The sequence below is a fragment of the Poecile atricapillus genome, chromosome 1 (assembly GCF_030490865.1).
Source record: "Poecile atricapillus isolate bPoeAtr1 chromosome 1, bPoeAtr1.hap1, whole genome shotgun sequence".
In the NCBI taxonomy this organism is placed as follows: domain Eukaryota; kingdom Metazoa; phylum Chordata; class Aves; order Passeriformes; family Paridae; genus Poecile; species Poecile atricapillus.
The window spans coordinates 13495619-13521030 of NC_081249.1; the positions used below are offsets into that span (position 1 = coordinate 13495619).

Sequence of the window (25412 nt, forward strand, 5' to 3'; positions counted from 1 at the left end):
ACAGCAGTGTCCCTCATCTGTTTCAAGGTCTGGTGGGGCATTTTGGGACAGTGAAGTAGCACTTTGTAGGTAACCGGTTACCTTGCTGAAAAACACAAAGGCATCATCAAAAGTTTATCAGATGTGAATTCTTTAATATAAAACCAGGCATGAAAATGGATTTTGAAGACCTGCCATCCCTTTCACTTTTGCAGACTTCCAGGTAAAGGACTGTTTCAGCCACAGCAGGGACCGAATCGCCCCCGCCCCAGTACTACACACCATGAGCCAAAGAGCAGGGAGCAGAAGGGAAGTTAAAAGTGCAGTAGAGCTGCAGATGACTGTGTCCCTCAGAACAAGACTCATCTCAGAACTGGCATCAAATAGACTAAACGTTCATTAAAAGGAAAATATTTTGAATTTTATTTTTCACGTTATTATCAAGTACACAATTACAATAATGTCACACATCCCTATATGGTTCTATGTATTTTGTTTTTTTCTTTTGTCTTTTTTACAAAGTGTACAGAGGGAAGGACATATACAATATTTAACAGGGTATTTTCTACAGAACAATAATTTATATTATGTCCTTGTAAAAATCTGTACCTTTTTAAACATTAAACTGAAACATCCATCTCATAGCATTTGCTAAGCAAATTATTTAAGAATTAAAACTAACCTGTAACTAATGTCAGTACATTAACAATAACTATAATTTCCTTTTCTCTTTATACAGACAAATACATTTTACAAAATCCACTTGACCAAACCCTTAATTATTAAAAAAAAAAAAGTTTCAACATTGTGCTTTAAAAAAAAAAAAAAAAAAAGAAAAGAAAAAAAAAAGGTGTATGATTCCAGGCTACGTAAGAGAAAGAAAATGCGTAAAATTGTGTTCTTTGTCTTTCAGCTTATTTAAAAAAATAAAGTTCAAAATGGCTAAAATCCTCAGCACTACTATGGGAATTTATGCAGATTTTGTACACTTTCCAGGTTTCCAGTTAGAAAATGCTTGAACATAAGAGAGGAAACAAAAGTAGTCACAGGCAGGTATTTTGCAAGAAGCAAGTGGGAATCTCTGCTGGGTTTTACTGCATCTGGTTTGGCATCAGCAGGCAACAGACACTACGGCCATGTAGGAAATCCACTGGCTTCAGCGGGGATTTCAAGGAAGGCACAATGCAGCACAGCCAGGAATTACACGCTAAAGGGTCATGGCCCGCTAGTAGCAATATTACACAAGAGCACACCCCGCAAGTCTGGGGGCACTGCAAGCAGGCAAAGAAAGAAAAAACCATCCTACAACACAGGCAATGGCATTGGACTCTCCTGAACTGCACACTACAGACAAGAATTCCAGCTTACAGTGAGACAGGAGGGATAAGCAGCAGGGGCAGGGCTCGGTAACAAGACAAAATACAAAAGGCCTAGAAGATGCACATCCACAAAGGAAACCTTTGTCCTTCCATCACCCCAGACTTAAAACCAACACTAAAATTCCTGTTTGATTTCAATTGGAAGTTCACCTGCCTAGAAACAGGAATTAACACTGGCCCAATCTCTGAAGCCTTTCCATTAGTGAATTGTTGGTTATAAATCTATCCTAATCTGGCAGGCAGAAGGGACTAAATTCTGCAATCCACCATCAAACAGTGGCTGGGATGGGAATTTGAGCAAAGGAAGCAGGGAAAGGTCCTAAAATCTGGCTTGTAATTAAAGTGGTTTGGGTTTTTTGCTCCAAGGTTGTTGTTAAAGTATGTGACTTTGTGCTTGGTACATTTACACTGCAATTAGCAAATGATATGGAGCTACTTTATAATAGTCTTCAGGTGGCAAAATTGCATCTAATAATTGTAATATTCTCCCAGCTGCTTATAAACAGATTAAAAGAACTGGGTTAATTCTGGATACTGTACTAATTAATAAACAGCAGCTGAACACTGCTACTAATGGCTCAGGAAAAACATTTAGTAACAGAATTGCATCTATCATAAGTTACTTCTCTTATTAAGGATATCTATGTTACAACGTCTCTACTCCTTATGAACTCATCTGCTCTGCTCCATTCCCGTAAGTTCTCACTGTAAATATCTGGTTTCCAAATTTGAGGCACCTCTTGGTCTTAAATTTTATTCTAAAACAACTAACAATAAAAATGTGACTTGAACCACAAACTGCTCTTTCAAAGAAATACCAACATACATAAAAGCATAAAGTTTGAGGTACGTTTACCAGCACATACAGACAGTTGTGATCTATTGTTAATTCTGCAAATGGAACAAGAGTATTTTACGTTTCCAACATTTAAGACAGGAGTAAAGCGGAAAAAACCCAACTCTTGTAACACACAAAACCCTTCAAAGACAAAGAAGCACAGAACAATAAATGTAATATTTGCGCATACTTTTAAATTTGCCCAGGAAAGATAAAAACCGCTCCAAACCATTTTTTAAAGTATTTTTATCTCTGAAACCAGAATGAAAACACAAAGTGAGACTTGTAACTCCTCAACCAGAAAATAGTTAACCTGCCACGAAGACTGTATAGTTAAAACAGGACAATCAGGTGGGCCCTAGTGACTTTAGGGTCAACAACATGACAATTCCCCATTTTATACACACCTCTGACAATTTTATCAAGAGAAATTTCTTATTTTTAAAATTCACGACAAAACTGCATTAACATGGACACTGTGAGTATCAACGAGGTCAGTAAGATAAATATACTTAAATAAACTATTACGGTTGAAAAATTCAGTAAGAGACAGGGTTTACTTTATTAAATGCAACTTTATTGTTGCCATCTTTTCTTCATTTATTAAACAAACTGAATAGAATTCCGAACACGCTATTGAACAAAAGGTATAAAAGTCAACTACAAGCAATAATCCTATTTTTATACAGCAACAAATCAAATGCACAGTATTTTTTTTGTATTTTTTTTTTTTGTGTGTGTGTGTGATCGCAGGTGATTGGCTTTAAAATAAGCTAACTGCCTGAAAGGCAAATTTCCTTTATAATTCCAGCCATAAGTCTGTGAAAGAGACTTTAAGGCAGCCCAACATCTTTATGATGTCGCATAATGTGCTGGTTCTTCTCTGAAGGCCTTCGGAAACCTTTCTTGCAATACTCACACCGGTGAGGGTAGTCTTTTGTGTGAATGGAAATCACGTGCCGTTTGAAGCCTGAGGCGTCTGTAGTGCTATACTCACAGTACTCGCACTGATAAACTTTCCTGCCACTGTGTGTTTTCATGTGTTTTTTCAGCTCGTTTTGTTGCCTAAAGCCCTTTCTACATCTCTTGCACCTGAATGGAAGATCCTTTGTGTGAACTGAGAGTATGTGGCGGCTCAGAATGAACGGATCTGCAATTTTAAAGTCACAATGTCTGCATTGGTGCAATTTTTTACCTTTGTGAGCCGCCACGTGTTTTTTCAGTTCTGAAGGCCTGTGAAAGCCTTTATCACACATATCACACTTATGAGGATAGTCTTTTGTGTGGACTGAAATAATGTGTCGTTTCAGATCACTCGAGTTTGAGCTCTTATGGTCACAATGCAAACACTGATGTGTTTTACTTTCTTGATGCATAAGTGTATGCTGCTGTAGCTCTTTGGTATCTGAAAAAGTCTGGAAACAAATATCACACTTCAACGGCGTTTCCTTACTGTGTTTAGTCTTTACGTGGGTTTTCAAGTTGGAAGAGTCGGCAGATCGGTATTCACAATATTGGCACTGGTAGGGCTTCTCACCAGTGTGGATCCGCATGTGCTTCTTGAGCTCCGACGGATGGCGAAACCCTTTGCCACACTCCACGCAAATGTGAGGAAAGTTCTTGCTGTGGACAGCCAAAAGGTGGTGACTCAGTAACCCTTGTTCTGCTGTCTCATAATCGCAGAATTTGCACTTGTGCATTTTATTAACTCCTTTGTCCCTGTGCACCATCTTGTGAGTAAATAAAGTTCCTGCATGAGAGAAGGTTTTCCCACACTCATCGCATTCAATAAGCTTTTCTGTTTTGTTGGTCAGCTTATGACTCTCCAAGTGGTTATGTAAACTTATTTTTTTATTTGTAGTGTAATCACAGTCTGTGCATCTGTATTTCTTCTTAGTAAGAAGGTGCTCCGGGTGGTTTTTCATGTGCCTTTTCAAGAAACCTCTGGACTTAAATTTCTTTCCACAAATCATGCAGGGGTAGACTGTCAACGGATGACCATCGGGGCCAATGATTATTGCTGAAAAACAACCAAAAAACCCTTTACCAATATTATACAACAATACTAGAGTTCAATAAATGTCAGATGTTAACAAGAAGATGGATTGTTGAGAAAGATGGGATACACACATTTTACCATACAATAAACAAGCTTGTTAGTTAGTTAGGCAGAAGTAACTGAGGGCATTACTACTTTCACTCATTTTTATTACTAAGAGAAAGGAAACACTGTTTTTTGATGGAGACAACCAAAGATGTTCTTCACTTCAAATAATTTTATTTTGAAGAATTCTGAGTTGACACATTAAATACATGCAGAAGCCAATGGCTGATACAAAGAACCAACTCAGCCAACTCGTTAAACTGAGTATCATCTAGTAAGCAAAGCACACAACCTTCTCTTGACTCTACAAATCTGTAGATAAAGCTTAATCTGGCAATTTAATCACCTACCACTGACTACAATTCAGATGCCCCCAAACTAACACCTCCTTCTTACGCCATCTGTCACAGCTACAACCTGAAGAGCTACCAAGCAGGAATAAATAAGAACATGTTTCACAAACAGAAACCTCAAAGCTTTGGAAATTATTTGCACTCATCTATCACCCTGATTTGTTTACCCTGTATTTGCCTAGGCACATTAAAAAAGCTGTCTAGTCCAAAAATGTTTTATGAGAACTGACTAGCTGGAAATAGAAAAGGCCAACTTCAATTTGCACAGTTTACTAACTCAAGCTAAACAAAACAGAACTCCTACAGTTAAGTCACAATTTGGAAAGGAACTTTTAGTATTATTTAAGGCAAGGCTACTGAAGAAAAAAGTTGTATTTTTTCAACTTTATCAAACCAAATAAATATTCTGACCGTAACACAGTAACAGCAGAAACCAAATTATGCCATAGAACACTTCTGTTCTTACAGATGAAAGGAAAAAGGCACAAACATCAAGCCAATTTTATTTCACGATTAAAACAGGAAAGGGTATAGAAATTACAATACTGAACATTAATACAGAATGTTCAGACTTTCCAGTAGCTACTGAGCTGATATAATGAAATGCTTTGTTTTATATATTTCCAATAAAGACAAAAAGGGTTTTTTAAAGGTAATACTACAGAACACCATTTATCTAACATCACCTTTTAGAAAGTTAAACATTAGAACAGGTGTGGCAAGTTAAGTATATAACTTTTTAACCTTTTGCTATGATACTTTTACCTATGTCAGAGATAGCTTCCTTTAAAACATCTGCCACAATCCAAATCACCCATGTACTTAAAATTTTTAAAATAAAATATGCACTTATTTATAAAGAAGGAGTGTTGTCAAACAAATAATTCCCCAAATCCCTCTTTTTACAAGACACTCCAAATGCATCTGTTTATGGGCAAGTGCCTGTATGAATGAGAGCCTGGCGCTACATACTCACCTGTCTGATATTGTCTGGACTCAGGTCTCCTCTTCTTCTTTGGTTTTTGCTTGGCCAGTCTCCCAAGTCCAGATGACTCATCTATGTGCAAAAGAGCACTTGCAGTCCCATTCCGACTTTCGATGCCATCGTTATTATTACCTACCAAGGTAAGTTAAAAAGTTACCTTCCAACACTGCAGGTAATTTGAGCACCAATTCTACAATGGTAGCAACAGAAATGATAAACAATTATCTGGACATTTAATCAAAATGTAACCATGTACAGCATAAGCTGCAAAATGTCTCACCATTAACTTAGGAATTATCTTTGGTATTATGAGCATTAGCTTTGTTAACCTAATTTTACAGGAGTACATAATGTACAGGAATGAATTGCTTTTCATTACACAGAGAATTCTCCTTCAAATGCAGCATTTTTTGAATCTCTTTGGTTGCTAAGTATACCCAAAATGTTTAACATTAGTAAATAATACCACATAACAGTATTTACTGTGCCTGATTTTTGTCTCAATCCTGAAATACATTTGTGTGTGAGCTCTCATTCACTTCTGTATGTCTGAATTCATCTGACTCAAGTTTGTCACACACCAAGTTTCTGAACTGGAGCTGCAATCAAAGAATCCTTCTGAACAGCCCATAAGGTGGCTAACAAAGTACACTACTTACTATTTTACATATTCTTACTATATTACAAATTCTTTATACTGGGAACAAAGAGCATATTCAGTGTTGTGTAACAGAAAGAAGGAAAGAGTCTTTGCCCCACAGAGCTTTGTGTTTAATATGCAAATGGTATCACTGTATGTAAAGCAAATATGAAAATTACAAATACATTCAAGAAGGTATTTATTGGCAATCAATTTAACATTGGTGCTTTAAGGCCATAAGTGAACTTCTAGTAATAATTTTGTGGTCAAGTATTTACTTGAATCAATAAAAGCCAACATTTCCTAGTGGAAACAAAGCACACAAGACAGGAAGACTCAAGTGGAAGAAAGTGCAAGATGCTCAATAGCTGTTCCTTTCATAGAGTGCTGAGAATTAATATTCATGATTAATGTAAGGAGACTCAGAGCCAGGCACACATGCAGAGCCTGAAGATTTTCATCTATATGCTACCTCAAGTGTTCCTCTGCCATTTTCAGGCCTTCATGCTTAATTTCTCCCTGTCCCCACCATCTCTCACTCTGTATGCTAGGTTGCTTACTGCTGACAATTAAACCACTCCAGTTTTCCATGTTCTTAAATTCTCCTTTCAATTCCACTGTTTTTAATACATTCTGCTCCATTTTCTCCCCCTCCTCCAAAATCACTGAATGTTTAGTATTCAACTCATTTCAAGTTCACTTGACTTCATTTTCAAGGCCTGCCCAGACTGGCATATGTCATTTCCTTCTCACTCGAACTGGGCTTACCAGTATAAGGCCTAAGATAAGGCTTTGGGTGCACTACCAGCCATCCCTTAAGTAACTTTTAAACACACACTGCTTGGTGAAAACTTGCCCTTCCTGGCTTATGTCCAAGATTCCAGCCCCCACTGTATTCCCAGCACAATTGTCTGCAGGCACCATCACCACAATTCATATCATGCAAACATCTAAGTTTTGTCCTCTACTCCACTATTTCCTTTGATTTGTTTAGAAGGAGAAAGGGGCAACAAAGAAACATTTTGTTCATAAGAAATTCTGGTCTTAAGCTTACCAAAGTTTGGGAAATCAGTTGTGCACCAGTTGGTGTTCACATACCAATGATCAAGAAAAATGGTTCTGCATGCTGGAAATACTCTCAAGGTTCTGCTATGTATTTAAAATCTCCCTACAACTTCATTAATCAATTAATTACTGATTAATCAATAATTATTATAATGAAATCACGTATTTATATGATCTTTCTAGAAAGCATTTAAATTGAGCTAGAGCTCAGTGCTGCTTTTCACCGCTACACTGAATCTTACCTATACCCATTTGCCTTCTTTTTTTGGCCCTCTCCCCAATAAAAATATTCAGTTCTACTGCCAAGCCAGTTCTCACTGTATCCTATAACTCTTGAGATGTACTTGAGATTCAATTTTTTAGCTGGAAGCTCATGTATTTTCCCTTTCACATCATGAAAGTATGAAAGAAAATGCCTGTTAAATAGGAGCAAGAAGAAGCCTGCCTTACAACTTCCCTCTTCCTTTCTTTTTAAGGCTCATTATGCTAAGAAACCATTGTTAAACTAAAACTCTATAAACAAACACAAAAGCACAAATAGTCTAGACAACCCTCCAAAAACCAATCCCTGGCACTTTGCTGCAGTGTTACCAAGAATAATTATTCTGAAGATTGCTTACCATAAGCTGCTGCCCAAGCTATGGGCATGAAAGTTTTAATCTCGGTGTCATCGATTTGCTGTTCATGGGCGGCTGCGGCATCCTCCTCTCCTACAATCACTTCCATATAAACCTCATCAGCTATTTCTGCAACATCTAAGAGAAAAAGAAGTTTAAAAAAAAAAAAAAAAATAGGAATGCTGCACTGCTGAAAGTGAAAATCCCTGTTCCCAAAGGAAAGCCACCTACTTACTTAAGTCTTCGTCTTCATGCTGAGAATCATTTACAGTCATGTAAACCATTTTCTCCCTTGGAATACGAATACTGCTATTTTGATCGAGCAATCCAACTGCGTGATCATTCTCTGGCTCGCTCTCCACAATGTCTACTGTTCCCCCTAATTAGGAAGACCAGAGCAAAATATTTTAAATATACTTGACCAAAATCTACACTAAACCACAAAAAACTGCAAGTTTGTCAATTCTTTAGTATCAGACTCACAGGTCTTTACAGACCACTCGAGAGAAACCACAGTCTCATGCAAAATTTCAAGTGACAGGTTGGAGCAGTCTCAAACAAGTGTATTTTACCTAAATCGTCTTCTCCAGGATCTGCTTTGAATATATAGACCTTGATGACTTCTGGACAAATGCCATCCACTTTACAAGAGCCACTTTCTGACTCTGCTTCCATGGTAATTTCAGCAGAACCTTCGTGTTCTATCTTACCAGCATCATCCACTACAAAAACAAGTTATTACAATTACCCAGTCATATGCAGACAGACATATATGAAAGACTTCATTAATTTATGACTCAAATTTGGAAGCAGTTTAAAATTAAAAAAGTTTGATAAAGAACCTACCCTTTAATATTTTTTTTCATATCCTTGAAAACAATGACAACACAAAAATAAATTCAAGCTGTTATCTTCTAGTTAAAAGGTGGAAGTGCAAGAATGCTGCAGTGACAGAACTAGAAGTATGAGCACCTCACCAGGCAACCCTAGTAAGGAAACTGTGATCTGCAGCAAGATGATGGTAGGAAGAAAGTACACATCAGTACTTCACTCTGTGGCATAATTTCACTTATTCTCAGTTTTAATTGCTTTCTCCTTCACAACTAATAAGTTAGTAATTGTTCTTTTCAAAAGCATTATCTGTTGCTCAACCCTGTCTGATGCAAGTGGTACTACTGCTGGCTGTCAGACCTGGTTCCCTGCAAAGTGCTGGTAGTGATGCTTTTCCAGCTGCCAGGAGAGGAAACCTGAATAGCAACTCCAGGAAGAAGCTCTTCCACTTTCCTCCTGCCGTCCACAGCTGGGGGATGGAGCACAGCACCCCAATGCTCCCCTGCCACTGCAGTGCTGGGAACCTGTCCCTGGTGCCCTTCCTGACAGGGCCCTGCACTGCATTCCTGCTGCAGCCCCAAACTGCACTCCCAAACTTTCCTCTACCGCCTCCAGAAGGGCACCCACACCACGCTCCAGCCTGAACTGCCGAAACTTGCCCAGAATCCCACATACACATGGCTGACAGCCAGTTTTACGAGGAACACACTTGGATTTTTGAGGCATACTGTACACAGGCACCTCCCCCACATCTTTACTAAGAACAGGTTTTCAAGAAAAAAAAACGTAAGCATGCATTCACAAAAATCAAATCCAGTGTCTCAAGACCTTTGGAGAATCTTCCAATTCTCAGAAGCCCTGGATGTTTCTTCAGTGTTGAGATTATTTAAGAATTCTTAACGTGACAGAATACTTTTGTAATTTGTGACTTTACTGTCACTCCCTAAGAGTCACACATGACTTCAGTTCATGACAGAAAGACATGGAATTTATACTAAGAAGTCTAAGAACTGTCCTATAAATGTTGAAAAATTTTTAACTACCACGCCTAGCACATACCAAATACTTCACCAAGTATGCTTACTTTACTAGCACTCATTGAACTACCCTTGTAAATAAATCATAGCTTTACTACTCAGTAACTGCATTCTTAAATTTATTTTAATACATACTTTAAAAAAAAGCTCAACATGTTATTACTATTATTTTCCTGCTATTAAGTCAATAAATTAGCCTTTGAATTAGATAAACTATCACATGCTCTGTCTCACGTATCAAACACAACTGTATTTAAGTACCATTTCTCAATCAAGCATCATTACTCACCAAAAATATGAATAACATTAAATCATAAAGCACTAACAAGTTTGTCTGTCTCTCTCCTTACCAAAAGAACAGCAGAAAAAACATTAAATACTTGAATGCCATGATCATGATCAGTGGCCACTGTACAGACTGTTTCAAGCAGTAGGATGTTTAAAAAATTACTTTGTGTCACGGGACAACATAACATCATGTAGCTGAACCCCAGAGTATTTAGATGTAAAAAGCTTAAGCTGTTCTTTTGAAGCATATTAACAATGTAGCTCCAGAGTGTGTATATTCAGTTACCAACAGACTTTTGTGACTTTGTCATAACCATGACATACCAAATGTCATTGGAACTCTGACAAAAAAGAAAACTTGCTTTTGTTCCTACACTGCATTTATGTAGCAGTTCTCCCTTAACTTGGCTGTTTCCAGTGTCAGGCACATGTACTTGGAAGGCTCTCAAATCAGTGTAGACTGACTTTACACCTCTGAAGCCAAAAGGGAAGTCTGCCACCAAGATCAACTGATGTCTGGAACATACCCACAAGGAAGGAAAATCATGGTTGAATCAATCAGAGAGAAAACAAACCTGTGTGCATGATGTGAAACCGGCCCACTTCTTTTAACCAAACAAGAGTTTCTTACTTCCATTTACACATGGAAGTATCCATTGATAACTTTCACACAGCAGACGACTTCTAGGTCTTAAAAACATGCTCTATTCATGCTTTGAAATAAGTTCTCCAAGATTCTAAGTATTACTTTATCCAACATAATAAAAAAATAGTTATACAATTTAGAGTTTGCTTATCCCTGAATTCCCTTTATATTCAGCAATGTTTTAAAAATATAACAACTGGTTCAAATACTTTTCAACAGATTCATTAAATTGTAAGGAAATTGATGAGTAGGAGGTATGAAGCCAACTATTCTCAGCCAAAAGGAAAAACATTCACTCTTAACAGGTGGTAGTACTTTCAAAACTGAAGTCCTTCATGGGCTTGAAAAGCAGTAGTATTTGCAGTATAGTAACAAATGGATAAAAAATGAAAAATAGGATGGAAAGAAAAAGATAGGAAAAAAGATAAAAATCAAAGGAAGAGACAAACAAGGTGAAAGAGAATGGGTATCTATTACAGAAAGTACCATTTCCAAGGTAATTTGTCCTATGGCTACACAAGCATTTATTTACACTGATTCACTGGTAGCATTTTATGAAATTTTCTTTCTATTTAACATTTGCCCAAAGTTTCTGCATTCTCCATGTATGTGTCTTACAATCAGAGAAAACAGTATTCAGAAATACTTGACTGATCAGTTTCAAGTTGGAACTCTGATGATATTAATTTTTCATTTGAATCCATAGCTCATTGAGGGGTCCCACAAATAACCATCCATGGCTGATATTCTTTCATATTGTTCCTCTTGGACATTAACAAAAGAAAAAAAAACCAACAAACTCAAGCAAACAAAAGAAAGTACTTAAAAATAAAGTTCAGGCTAGCATTACTCCAGTGGTGTCATACCTTGTGCCTCCATTTTATCAGATATGAACTGGACAAAGTAAAGTAAAAACTTTAAACGTCTGATTTTTTCCCCCTATACTAGCTTTCATTCAGTAAATAAGTGGATACAAACTAAATCTCAAGAGTTAAAAAAAAAACAAACCACCAGAAACAAGAAAAATTACTAGACACAGTATTTTACATGAATTGCAAGAATGTGGTCTATGGTTAGTTTGCCAAAATTCTTCACAAACTTCACTGATTAGAGCAGCCTGCTCTTCGCATACGATGAGCTGCAAGAAACAGGTAAGTATGTGCTTCTCCAATGTTGCAATAATTGCTTCCACATAAAGATAATGCTAGAATTGTTATTAAAAGCACAAACAGATGAGAAAGGTGTCACACAGTATGAAAGCCGCAGCATATTTAAAACCTGTCTAGTTAGCACTTAAAAGGAAATCAACAAAAAGAGACCAACAGGTAAAAAAAGGAATAAGAAATAAAGAATAAAGTAAAGAAATAAAATATACAGACAACAAAAGATTCTATGTGATCTATCACAATGACAGCATTAGTTTCCTAGAAAATACTAAACTTAATTTTAAAAATCATGTAATAAACTAGTAATAGACAAAGAACAATTATCTCCAGTATTTCTACCTTTCTATTAAAGCATGTCCAATGGCATTTCTGGGACAGAAACAAGCTCCTATGCAGATAATAAACTCCACATTTAAAATCTTGTTGAGGCCAGTTTCCCCACACAGAAGGATAAATGTCAGGCCAAGATCCTGATTTGCCTCAATAGAACATCTCTTGTTCAACCATGATACATACACCTTCCCCAAGAAGCTGCTTTTAGTTTTTTATATCAATATTTGAGGGATAGGCAGATAAACCCTTACAGTGGTTTATTCGTAATTTAAAAATGCAAATATAACTGCCTTTATTTTTAATGGATTCCGTACCTTTTAAAACTTATTCTTTCCTACCATTTCACCTCTATGTGGGATAAATAAAGAAAATTAAAGGACTGTAAAAAAATAAAATTCACTTAAGCGCAGAGACAACTTCCATCTTTTTCAAGTACTCACTGCTTATTGCTAAAAAAACACACCAAAACACCGTAAGGAAAAGTCTATCTTCACCAGTTAAACAGATCTTAAAAATGTGTCAATGGAGCAATTAGTCAAGAATCATCTCTTTTGTCAGCCTTCCCGTTCCCAAATGGTTCTCTTGTGTATCATGGGATACTTGTCTGCTTACAAAAGAAACAGTCCTATTTAGGAAATCTTAATGAAAAAGGCCATTACTAACTATTCTCTCTAAATTAGATTAAAAGCATTCTGTTTTCCTCTGGCTTTGTTCAGTTGTGACAGAAACATCTACTTCACTCAACAGGAGACCTAGTCCACAGAAGAAACTATTTTTACCATACTTATTTCTTGAATGGCAAAGCAGGTTTCCTAACCTGTAAGAGAAGAGAAATCTGCTCTATTTGCATTTTAATCCTTTGCCTTTACACATGAGTATATCCTAAGCATCTAAAGGTCTCTCCAGGGCAGTAATCTAGTAGAGGTGCAATTCCTGAGCTCCCAACTGGGATCTAACACTTGTCCTTGTCCTCTGCCCCTAGCACACAAACCAGACTAAGCTCTGAGACATCACTCAGCCCAAGGTAACTCTTATTTCCATCACCTCTCAGGGCCACCTCCTGAACAGCCAGAGCTGCAACAACTGTTGATGCCACTCCAGTGGTCAGACAGAGGCATGACGGTAAATTCTACCTCTGAGAAAGAAAATTGTGATTTCCTGCATCTTTAGCAACCTCCAGGGAAAAAGAGGGAGGTATTTATGCTAAAAAAGTAATTGAAAGCATTTTGCTTTCTTGACTCGAAGTCTACTGGAAGGCCCTAAGGAAAAGCATGAACCCTACGGCTTGGTTCATCAGATCCATTGCCTTCAACTTAAACATCCAACAAGGATGAAAAAAGATTGACTTTCATAGGCTTAGGTGAAACCTTTCTCTCTGTGTGAGTTACCCTGGGTTCAGACTCCTTAATAAAAAGTGTTAATTCAGATTAAAAAAAACAGAGACATGTCTAACTTGGAGAAAAGCAAGGGGATTGAGGAATGGATGGATATAACACAGCTCCCATATTTGCAAATATTTAAATTCTTAAAGCTGAAGTTTAAGCCTTGTGAGGCTGCCCTCCACTCCTTCCAGACTCCTCTTGTCAAACTTTTTTGCCTATTTTTACTGCAGTAAGAGTGTATCAGGATACAACTTTTCATCTTATAGAATCAGTTCACATCAGAGAACGTGTCTATCCTTGCCAAACAGAATGAAATCAGGCAAAAACTCCTTCAATTTCCATCTTATTGCCAGGCACAGGGCACTGCTTTCCTTGGTTAGTAAAAGCATGATAGTTTTTTTTGTTTTGACAAACACCAGCTAATCTCACCTCCACTGTTTCACTTAAGGAGAAATGGTTTTCCAAGCTACCAAATAATTAGTACCAGTGTGGGTCACAGAACAATTTGTACATTTCAGACCTAACTCATGAACTGGCTTGTTTATGGAACATGCAAAAGGGAAAGGGAAAAAAAAAAAGGAAAAAAAAAAATCAAACCTCCTTTCATCTTTTTCAAGCTACTAACTGGTAGGTGTGCATTCTTAGTTGAATTAATATGTGATTCTGCTCTGCTGTAAGTGCCTCTAATCTACCATGGAACAAAAATGAATCTTGAGGGCAAAGACAAAGTATCCGAGAAAAGAAATTGAGTACATCAAAAAGTAACTAGTGATATAAAGCTGTGCCAAGAAACATTACCTTGAAAATGAATATAGAAAAAGCATATTAATGCCAAAGCTAAATTAAATCTAACTGGGAAAAGAAATATTAAAAATACTGAGTTCATTGAAGCAAAGTCACAGAATGAAACCCACAGGAACTGTACTCTTTGAAAAGACAAATCAGCCTGAGACCAAGAAAGAAGGCTGAAACACAACAATAAAAAAAATGTACACACAGATTAGTCATTTCAAATCACATATTTTCAGGATAAAGCCAAGAAAATCATCTTAAGAAAATATATGTATACTCAGCTTATTAGGAACAAAGATGGAAATGCTTAGAGAGCCATAGGTAAAAGCAAAAAGATTTTGCCAATAGCTTTCAGTGGAGAAAACAGATGGAGAAACCTACAACAGAAAGAACACGAAGCATCATCCCCTGTTTTTCAAGTGCCTATCTAAAAGAAGACAGGCAAAGGCATTCTGAAGAACACAGTCTAGCTCCCAGATCTGGGAAGCAGCAACATTTGGCTACGGTAATGGCAGACAAGATTACATTCCAACATCTGCCCCTGCAGTTCAGGGAGGTTTGCCAGAATCAAACACAAATTTACAAGTTGGGATGAAAAACCCAAAACTGGATTGGCTCAATGTTACTACCTTTTGAAAACTAAGTTTAACTGAAAAACTGAGACAGGCATCAGATCAATGAACACATACAATGCTGATGCAAACAAAAAAAATAATGAAAAATTAATTCAAATAATATTTTTCATACAACAAAGACTGTTTGGCAAGACAATCTCTATTTCATGGAAAAGCACCAGGCTCTGCCTTCACAACCAGAAGAACTTGTTATGCAGGCTTTAAACACAGTAGGTGGTAGTAGGGACTTCCCTTTAAAATGAACTGTAGAACATTAAACACAAATAGAACACATATTTTGTAGCGTAACGATTATTTTAAATGCTGGATTACCTAAGGGTTTGAACCTAAACAAAGTACATTGCAAGAGACATTTAATAATAAATAAAGTAAGAAACTGCAGAAATATGTGACTGAAAATGGAGACTATCCCAGCACAAGTGAAAAACGAAATTTCTGTGCTTCCTGCCAGTCACCACCTGTTGACAACTGACTGATGAATCTAAGAAGCCCTCCCAGCTAGACAGAGATCATCCAAAATGGCCTCTACCAAGACATTCTGTCTTTGTTCAGTCACTGCCAGCGATGAACAGTGCCACCCACCCCTCTCTGTGCACTTAAAAAGGCATGGTTTGCAAGGTGCTCCATGGCAGCAGCCCCAGAGGCCCTGTTCTGCTGCAGGAGGAAAACCTGCACAGGAGGGGTTAGCAGAGACAGGAGCAACAGCGCCTTGAAGAGCTACAGTCAGGGATATGGAAGAGTGAAGGATCACCACCAGAATCACGCCTCAATTATCCATGGACAGATTATCCAGTTTGCTGTCTAACTATGCAGCAGGTTCAGAAGCATTTGAGCTGCTTTCATCTAATCTAACTTGGGTCCAGAATCAGAAAGTTTTATCTGTACCAAACTAGACAGACAAGAGTGCATTTATCAATTTGGATCAATACAATTTCAGAACAGCTCCCCTGACCTATTTCACCTCAGTACAATCCTGCAGTTTAATTTACAATATTTTGTGTGATCCATATTTTGCATTATCCCATTTCATTGTTTTCCCAGATAATAGAGAATTAACTGTACCTCATATAAACTCAAAACATGGCTGCAACAAGGTTACTCAAGGAACTCAAGAGATGATAAATTAAGAAATGCAGTGATCCTAGGTAAGGAGAAGCAACATTAAAATTTGTAAGTACAGAATATAAAATTAAAACAAGTTATTATACATTTCAAAAATGTGTCCAAAAGTAAAGAAGGGGGAAAAAAAGGGGGGGAAAAAAAGAAAAAAAAAAAAAAGAAAAAAGATAACTGAAGCACAGCACGAAGTACACCTCATCAATGGAATTATTTAACACCACACAAAACTGAAGTGCCTGAAATAGCAATTAAACAAAACACCCTAAGAAGGCTTTTCTATTTCTACAATAAATAAATGTTCAGCATGACACTGTGATGTTCCTAGGTGCTGCACTGAGTAATCATTATAATATGTAACATACTTAGAGTAAACTCTAGTTCACACAAATTGATATCCTCAGTAGAAAAAGGATTGATGACATGCTCTATTTTTCTCCACCCTTTATTTAAGCCTTTTGAAATATGATTCAAATGGATTGTGCCACTGTTCCTAAGGGAGATTAAAATATTCACTTCCCAGTTATGAGCAGCAATCGCTACTCTTTGTTAGCTGCATACCTCCGTCCTTCGCTTAATCTTGAGAAGAAAACACATCCTAACAGCAAAGAAAACCATATTGCTGTCTATATCCAACAATAAATGGAGTGCAAGAGGTGGGGGCTTAGCAAAAAAACAAGACAAGGATTGGATTTTCAGAAACCATGGTTTTTTACTCTTTCTTTTCCATGAAATATTTTTGTTTCTTTAATGTGTTGGTAGTCATTTTAGTAACCTGCACATAAAAGCATTTTTAAACATTGTCACATTAATTTTCTTTCAGTTCTTATTAAGTATATGGCATTTGGTTTACTGGAATTCTTACTCTTTTGTTCATACACCATAAATTGCTACAGAAATAACTTATAATCAGACGTGCATTTGCCTGTATTTCTCTCCATTAGCTTCACCACAACTTTTAGCTGGTACAAGCTCCTAAAAATCCCTCTTTGTGAGTACATTTGTGAGATCTGCATTTCAATAAAAAATACAGAAACTCTGCTTTGGGTATTGTCTTAAGCCCTCCCTCAGATATTTCAAGCCCGTATCATAAGAAGTTTGATGGCTTTACCCAAACACTTACAGGAAATCATAAGGTAATCATCACAGTTGCCCTTCTCATCTTGATGTTCCACAGGGATTCCATTGGCATCGATCACTGCCTCTGATGCACAGTCTGCCACCAAGACTTCCTCAGAAACAACATCTGTTCCCAGAGTATCAGTGACAATATCTGCTTCTTCAATGTTATCGTGAACTACATGTTCTACGTGTCCAACTTCAGGTACATGCATTGACTCAGTTGTCAGTACATGTTCTGGTATGGACATTGTCTCTGCTGTTATATCAGAAGCTAAAACATCATCCGGGACAGTGCAATGAGCCAAAGAAACCTCTTCGGCTACGTCTGTGTCCAGCACTTGTTCAGGAATAATGACTGTTTCAGACACATCTGGCTCGTCCATGATATCTGGGCACTGAACATCCTCGATAACAACATCCTCAATGACATCCTGGATTACTACTGAGTCTGGATCATCAGGAACAAAATTATGGACAGTTATATCTGAGTCGACTACATCTGAAACAAATACTGTTTCCTGTACTTCCACAACAATCTGATCTCCATCCATATGTGTTGCATCAGCTCCTGAAAAACACAATTAAAATAGCACTTAAATTGTAAAACTGTCTCACATGAGGTGGTTAATAATTGAAATTACTTCTGTTTCAATTCAACTTTTACACTATGCTGCACTTCAGTAGAACTGACATAACAGCATGTGAACTATTAAGATAGGTAGATATAGCAAGCCCTCAGTAGATGCTAACGTAACTAAGATGAAAATATTTTCTCTCTCAGAAAAGATTTGCAATTTTTAGACTCTCCCCCAATACCCAAACAACTACTACTTGACTGAAAGAACAGTAGCTCATTCATATTGCTCTGAGTAATAAAAACAACCCAAACTCAAAAGCAACTACTCTAGACAAAAGCATTGATGCAGCAGAGCACTTCTAAGCAAAGGCAGAATAAACAATAGTCAATTGCAACTAATGTGAACACTTATCTACATATTATCTCCTTACAGACCTGTTGGATCAAAAAATGCATTTGGCTCATGTGGCTGCAATTCAAGCCCATCTTCATCCATGGCCTTTAACTCTCATCAGTCACAGTGTCTGTAGAAGATAAAGAAGAAAGGTTATTTCACTCGTATTAGGTGAAGAAAGTTGCCTCTGTCTATGCACAGAAAAGTTGAAATTTTGGGTGCATGGAAGTTAACACACAGCACCTCATGACTATAAGATTAATCAGTTTTCAATCAGGGTTCCTCAGTCTGGGATTCCAGCAATACTACTCTGGATGACCAAACATCCACTGTCTGAACTAGAGTGTGAGGTCCAACACTCTGGGTCCATTTATCAAAATGCTAAGGCTTCACAAACATAGAAGCAGCTCATAGAGGAATTTGAAAATAAGACTTCCTTATAATTAAAAAAAAAAAAAAAAAATTAAGACAAAGCCTAGGCATATTCCTACTCGAGGAACACAAGTCCATATTTGACGGGGAGGAATATAGAACTGTCAAATTATTAAGGCTCAATATGATAAGTTAAACATAGAGAGCTTGTTGTCTGAAATGCACACCAGTTCTGATGTCCTCATGTTCATTCTTGGACAGTCAGGAAGAGTTCATTCTTATGTCACTTCAGGAACTCTAATCATCAACGTAAACTGCTTCCAGAGCATAACATCAAATGTTTTCAAACCTAGAGATGTAAATATTTTCAAAACTCTTGCCCTAAGACAAAGTACCATAAGTATCACAAGTTAGTTCTCAAAAATCACCAAATGTCATGTTCTACAAAAATTTTTGAACAGCACGTCAACGTTTCAATGCATAATGACTAAGGATTTCAATCTTCTTAATGAAAGAACCAAACAAGACCACCAAGTTAAAATACTTGCAAAAATGTGAAACTGCAATCTGAATTCTGCTGCTTATGTATGTGCATTACAGTTAGGATCAGGCAAACCTAGTTAGGTAAAATGCAGTCTAACATAAACTTGTACTACTCCCTTGCACTTAAATCCAACTACTTTCCTACATGCAGAATGAGCAAGAGGCAACAAAATGTTGCTTCATGTTTCTGCTTGTATTACTGCAGAAGTGGAAGATGTTATTTTTCTTCCTCCAAACATTTCTCACAGTCACAGGAAGACAGTTCCTCATTTCCATGATACTTTCACAAAAGACAGACAAAACATCAAGATTCTACCCAAGGTTTCCATAAGAATCATAACCTTTCCAAATTACATCAACTAACATTTACATTCATTACGTCTTTATCAGGGAAACTGCTATACAAAAGTAAAAATTAACTAGTCCAAAACACAGATCTAAACCCATAATCTAGAACAAGCATTTTCTAAACCTGCCTCACTTTTTAGCTCAAAATTTCTCAACTCTTCACCTCTGGAACTCTCCCTTGGGGTGTTGTCCAGCCGCCAGTGCAGTCACTCAGGCCTTGTCTTTTATAGAAATTGAAGAAGAAATACGGCCAGACATTGAACTGGAAGAAAAATAGTGGAACACTAATAATTGCCCAAGGTGTTCTGTATTTGTGTGATGCTCAGCTGGAAGGCATCTGTATTTTGAAGACAGCTGTGCTAACAAGTCATTGTGGTATCCAACTGGACATAAATCACCTCCCAGTTATTCTGTCAAGCACTTACACCGGAAGAGCCCACTATTAAGAGAAACAGCCCTTCATCCAATGTTTTTTTTCAGAACCAAGAATAGAAGAAAAGTGTTCCTCAGCCTCAGAAGCAAGAAATAGCTTGACTGATGGCAATCAACTTCTACCATGCCACAGAAACAAGAACAGAGTAACAAAATACCATACAGTAATTCTAGCAAGAATTATTCATACCCAAAATGCTTTCCTTCCATATATTCAACCAGTCCACTACCAATGTCCTTCCTATTCATCTTGTCATATTTTCTGTGTTGTCTTCACTGTTTCGTTTCTTGTCTTCTGTTGCTTCTTTTCCAATTTTTTGTGTGCCTACACCAATATTATGTTCATTACCTCACCTGCTCATTTCATCCCTCCAGCTTCTAACTACAGTACACTCCCATCATTCACACAAACCTCAGCTACTCATCAATTTGTAGCAAAGATTGTATCAGCAATTAGGAGTGGGGTTTTTGGTAGGCAAAGGGGTACTAAAGGTTGGCAGAAATAAAAGTGCTTCTCTCCTCAGACAACACACCCATAAGAAGATGGAACTCTCTGTCCAGCTCTCTGGGAAAAGTTCAGATGCCCTCTGTGCCTGTGCTTTTGAGGGCTGTATTATCATACACATCAGCCTGCGATCTGCTGTGACCTGACCAGCCTGAAGTATCAGTTCACCACCAGCTACTGGAAGAACTGGCATTCGCTTTTCCCTGCTTCCTGCTTTCACCACCCACCTGACCATCACTCCACCACAAATTCCCACTTCTTATGATTCATGCCTGTACTTTCTCTATCCTATCCACTCCCTAAATTCCTCATTTCACTAAGTGAGGCACTCTTTCACTGTCCTGTCAATCCTCTTCACCCATGGGATGCAGAGGTCTCTATCGCTACTTTCCAGCTTCCTGTAAGTGCCTGCTGACACCATCTCCTCCCTGCTATTCTTGCTGTTATCTGGATTCCAGGGAACAGATGCTAAACCCAAAATGTCCCTGTGGTGTTTAGAAGGTGCAGTTTCACAGCAGTGATAGCCCAGCACACCTTCCACCTGCACACTATGTAACTGGCCTCTGGTCAGATCTTCTCACCTACACTGTCAAAATGTGCTCAAAACAAAGGTGCAGGCTCCAACAAACCAAAGACACTTCCTGCACACATGGGCTTTCAAGTCTGTGTCTTAAAAAGGCATCCAACATTTGCTTTGGTGCTTGTTCCAGGGTATAAAGAAATCTCAGTGCTTTCAGTCAGTGAATCTCTTACTAAATAACATTTCTTATAATGTGCTTTAGCATACAGACCCAGGCAACACATCAGTGCACACCAATTCGTACCCCTGTGCAGGAGTTTGAAAGTGCTCCACAAGGGCACAGGCCCCACATCCACAGAAATCTGCAGCAAGAAAAAGGCCAAAAGAGGATGCACGCACTTTAAACAGGAATTAATGGAACTATCTGAAATAATAAGTGTCCAAATCAGAATCTACAGTCTAAAAAGGCATAAAGTAATTTGTCTATGGCTGAGGTAAAAAAATACAAAAATATTCCCAAAAATCACTTCAGGGTTTGAGCATTCTAACAAGGAGATGAGAAAACACTGTTTCTTCCTGCTTGCTCTTCTGAGCAGAGGGTGAGCACAGGGGTACAAGACACAGCCACACAAAGGAAGGAACACCACAGGGTTCTCTACCTGTAGCGGCTGCTCCATGACACAAGAAATACCAGAGCTGCTTCTTGCAAGCACCACAGAGAACATCTTCAATTCCTTGGCAAGCACCCCAAGCTCTGTGGTACCATAAAGGCTAGGAAGCAATTCCAGCTGTTCACTATCCTGCAAGATTTCAAGAAGGACAGAAACTCCTCTCATCCTTCCAAAACATTCTAGATGACTCTTACCACAGGACCTGGCATTAAAGCAAACAGGATCAATTATTCAGTTCCAGCTTGGGAACCCAAAGTCTGAAAGAAAAGCAGGTGCCCAGCCATGTCCCTACACTTAGTCCTTCTCAACTATGTGGCTCTTTGTTCAAATCTCAGGAATTCTAGTAACACTCCTACCACTGTGACAAAAAAACCTGAGGCACCCAAAATCAGGTTTTATAACCTCTGAATAGAACTAAACATCTACAACCTTTTACTTGGCTTGGGTCCACGCCAGCTTCACATGGATCAAGAACTAATACAACTTTGCAATACACTTAATTCTGTCCATACAGTTAGTTTTTATAAACTGATTTTTACCTATTTACTCAAGAGACTTGGCTGGTTTTGGCTTTATGGAACTCAAGGTAACATTTTCAAGTGGAAGGACAGATGGAAAATTACATATTAACAGAAGAAATAGAATTACTATATTAGCAATAATCTTCCAAAATGAAAATGATCATGCGAACAATCAGTCAAGAGAAACAATGCAGACAGTACACTAGTCCTGCCACATTACAGGTCCTTGACTCAACAGACCTAGCAAGGCAATCAAGATGAAATAAAAAGAAATACTTTAAAAATAGAGTTCCTTAAAAGAGGTTTAATATTCCACAGAAACTGTTTCTCTGCTCTCACCAAAAAATAAATTAAAAAAAAATTAAAAAAAAGGAAAATGGGGCAAAAGGAAAAGAAAAGGGGAAACCTCAGAAAATCCATCCCTGTGAAAAAGAAATATATAGGCATAGTCATTTGCCTACTCGGAATTTGCAATAAGGCCATAAACCAAGTATTAAGGCATTGAAACTCTTACAAATCAAGGCGTAAAACAGCAAAATTCCCCATGTGCAAGTCTGGCCCCTACCCACGCTGGGATGACTTAGTGTACAGCCACAACCATGTTCCCGTCGTGCCTTGCTACATCCCATTAAAAATTGCGGCACGCCTGGCGTGTCCCAATTGGGTCAGAGCCCCGAGCCACCGAGGCTTCGCGGTGCTCCTGAGGCAGCTCTGGGCTCAGTCCACGCCACTGCTGCAGTGTCACAACTCGCCTGACGTGACCCACTTGTGGGGAACGCAAGGCACATATACACACACGCTGCTTTCAGTCGCACGCACACGAAAGGGAAAAAAAAAAAAAAAAAATTACACTCCTGTAGGATTTAATTCCGGCCTTGAAAATACCCCCCGTTATTACTAGGTGCAGAAACAGAAGAATAAAAACGATGTTACAAATGTAACAACGTGATCATTCAGCTGCTAATTTCTTGACGCATCTCTGTCACTTTTGGCAGGAGAATCAGTGCTGCCGCTTTCATTCCAATTCTACAAAAAAAACCAAACCCTCAAGTCGTTCCCCTCTTTGTTGTAGTTCACTGGCGGGGTATTTGCAGAAACCGGTTAAAGAAAAGGGTTTTCTCCAGATTCCACTGGGATGTTGTGCGCCAGACGACAGTAATTCCAAAGGAAATAAGCTAATTCTTAAAGAAATCTAAATTGGGAAAATGACCGACCCCAGGCGCACCTTTGAACCAGCACCAAGGGGGCCCCAAGTGGATTAGGGGGCTGCTTACAGGGCGAGTGGGCGAAGGCGGCTGCGGGAGAGCTCCCGGCGCTGCCGAGCCCGCGCCGCCCGAATCCCCGGCCGGAGGAGAGGAAGGAGATGGCGGGGCAGGAGAGGACCCGGCCGGCAGTCCCGGCGCGGTCGCGCAGGGAGCCACCGCGGGCCGGAACGCGCCTCGCTCCGCTGCGCCTCGTAGTGTGGCAGCGGGAGGCGGGGAGGGTGTGGAGGCTGCGGGCGGTCCCTGCCGGAGCCCCGAGGCTCCCCCGCCCCGCCCGGCCCAGCCCGGCCCGGCCCGCGCGGGGCCCCGGCTGTGCGAGCGATTAATTCAAGATGGCGCCGGCGCCCTCCGCCCCCCCCGCGCGCCGCCATTTTGTCTCCTCCTCCAGACACCTCCGAGCCCCCCCCGGCCGGGCCCGCGGCCCCTCACCGGCCCCACTCGCCTCCCCCCGGGCCCGCAGCCACCCACCTCCGCTCCGCGTTCCTCACGCCACCTTCCCCGCCGCCCCGGGCCGCGCCGGGCGTGCGGGACCCGCCGGCAAAGAGCCCGCGGCCCGCTCCTGTGGCGGAGCCCTGTCGCGGCCTAGCTGCGGCCTCCTCGCGGCCTGCGCCGCGGCCTGTGCGGGCAGGGGGAGGCCCGGGCCGAGCGGGCGGCAGGGCCCGGCCCGCGGCTCTTACCGTGCGGGTGGCGGGCGGCGGCGCTCGCTCGACGCGGCCTCTCTCAGCGCGACTGGGCCGAGCGCGGCGGCGGCGGCGGCGGCTGCGGCGGGGCGGGCGGGCGGGCGGGAGGGGAGGGAGGGGCCGAGCTCGGAGCTGAGTGGAAGCGGCCAAGCTCCCCGGGCCGGGCCCGCCGTCAGCACGTCACGTCACTGCCCGAGAGAGCCCAGGAGCAGGCGGAAGGGAGCGCGCCGCCACCGCTGCCTCGGGCCGCTCGCCCGCCCGCCCGCGGGGGCCGGTGCGGCCGAGCGGGCCGGGGGCCTGTGCGGGGCGGGCGAGGCGGCGGTCGGGGCGGCGTGGCGGGGGCGGCGCGGCGGCGCTCGGTCCCGCGGCTCCTCCTGCCGCCGCCTCCGCCGCTGCTCGGCCGCGCCGCGCCGCCCGGGGCTCGGTGTGCGCCCGCAGAGCGTAGCGGTATCCCGGGACCCCGTCCCCGCCCGACCCCTCCATGCCGGGCGAGCCCCCCTCCCCGCACTGCGAGGCCCGCGGCCCGGCCCGGGCCCGGAGTGCGGGCCGGAGGCTCCGCGCCCCCGCCGCGGGCTTGGACTCGGGTCTGTGCGGCAGGGAGCGGTTTTTAGGGTGCGGGGTTTTAGGGTGCAGGAACTCCGCTCTGGGGCAGACGCGGACCGCGGCTTGGGCGGCCTTGGGTCACCTCGGCGCGGGGCGCGGCTGCCGGCGGGAATTGCTGATAACAAGGACAGCGGAAAGCAGCGGGGTGCGGTACCGGACCCCCGTTCCCCACGTAGAGCACGGACGGCGGGGGCCTCTGCCACTCACGTAACAACAGTACTGGGCAAGGGGAGAGGGTGCATTTTGTGGACTATGGAAAATTGGAAATAATTTGGCATTGAAACCTAAGGCCTGTCCAGAGGTGTTTTCTCATCCTTGTCATAAAAGTTAATCAGAATTAATTTTTTTTTTTTTTTGAGGAGGGTGTTGCCTTTGATCCATGAAAGATGCACCCTAAAGTTTTTGAGGCATTAGAAATTAAGTGGGTAACCTCATGGATGTGAAGAGGTACCTTCAAATCAGTTGCATAATTGTGGGGCCAGGCCTCGAGGAGGTTTCTTCAAGAGGCGTTTTTAACGTTTAAGGAAACTGGAAGGAAATAGGCTGTTGCACTTATCAAATGATGCAAATGTGACTTATCTGGCTGAGAACGGTAAATGTGTAGTGTTTATTTTTCCAATTAGTCTCTGGTTCAGCATCCACTTTAATTTTGTGCACTAGTCTTTGTCCTTTCTGT

General features: G+C 40.5%; 1 protein-coding gene across 5 annotated transcripts; it reads right to left on the reverse strand.

Annotated features, from left to right (window-relative positions):
- Positions 1 to 378: 378 nt before the first annotated feature.
- On the reverse strand, positions 379 to 24233 carry ZFX (zinc finger protein X-linked). Of its 5 annotated transcripts, none has more exons than XM_058833542.1 (9): positions 24131 to 24223; positions 21304 to 21423; positions 18321 to 18409; positions 17310 to 17876; positions 8533 to 8682; positions 8196 to 8339; positions 7964 to 8098; positions 5630 to 5770; positions 379 to 4216 (listed from the first exon to the last, which is right to left on the reverse strand). In XM_058833542.1, exons 3-9 carry the CDS (start codon positions 18379 to 18381, stop codon positions 3030 to 3032), a joined length of 2385 nt encoding a protein of 794 aa, XP_058689525.1. In that variant the 5' UTR covers positions 18382 to 18409; positions 21304 to 21423; positions 24131 to 24223; the 3' UTR covers positions 379 to 3029. The 5 variants fall into 5 exon arrangements, with proteins under 5 accessions (XP_058689525.1, XP_058689503.1, XP_058689510.1 ...); XM_058833520.1 differs by having other exon boundaries at positions 23922 to 24221; XM_058833527.1 differs by lacking the exon at positions 21304 to 21423 and having other exon boundaries at positions 24131 to 24233.
- Positions 24234 to 25412: the final 1179 nt, after the last annotated feature.

Excerpts from the sequence above, each read along its gene's own strand:
- ZFX (XM_058833527.1), bottom strand. The coding sequence starts at position 18,381 with ATGGATGAAGATGGGCTTGAATTGCAGCCACATGAGCCAAATGCATTT. Across the intron at positions 8,683-17,309 it reads TGATTACCTTATGATTTCCT|TGGATGATGCTGGTAAGATA; the intron begins GTAAGTGTTTGG and ends TTGTTTTTGTAG. Across the intron at positions 4,217-5,629 it reads GTCCAGACAATATCAGACAG|CAATAATCATTGGCCCCGAT; the intron begins GTGAGTATGTAG and ends GTTGTTTTTCAG.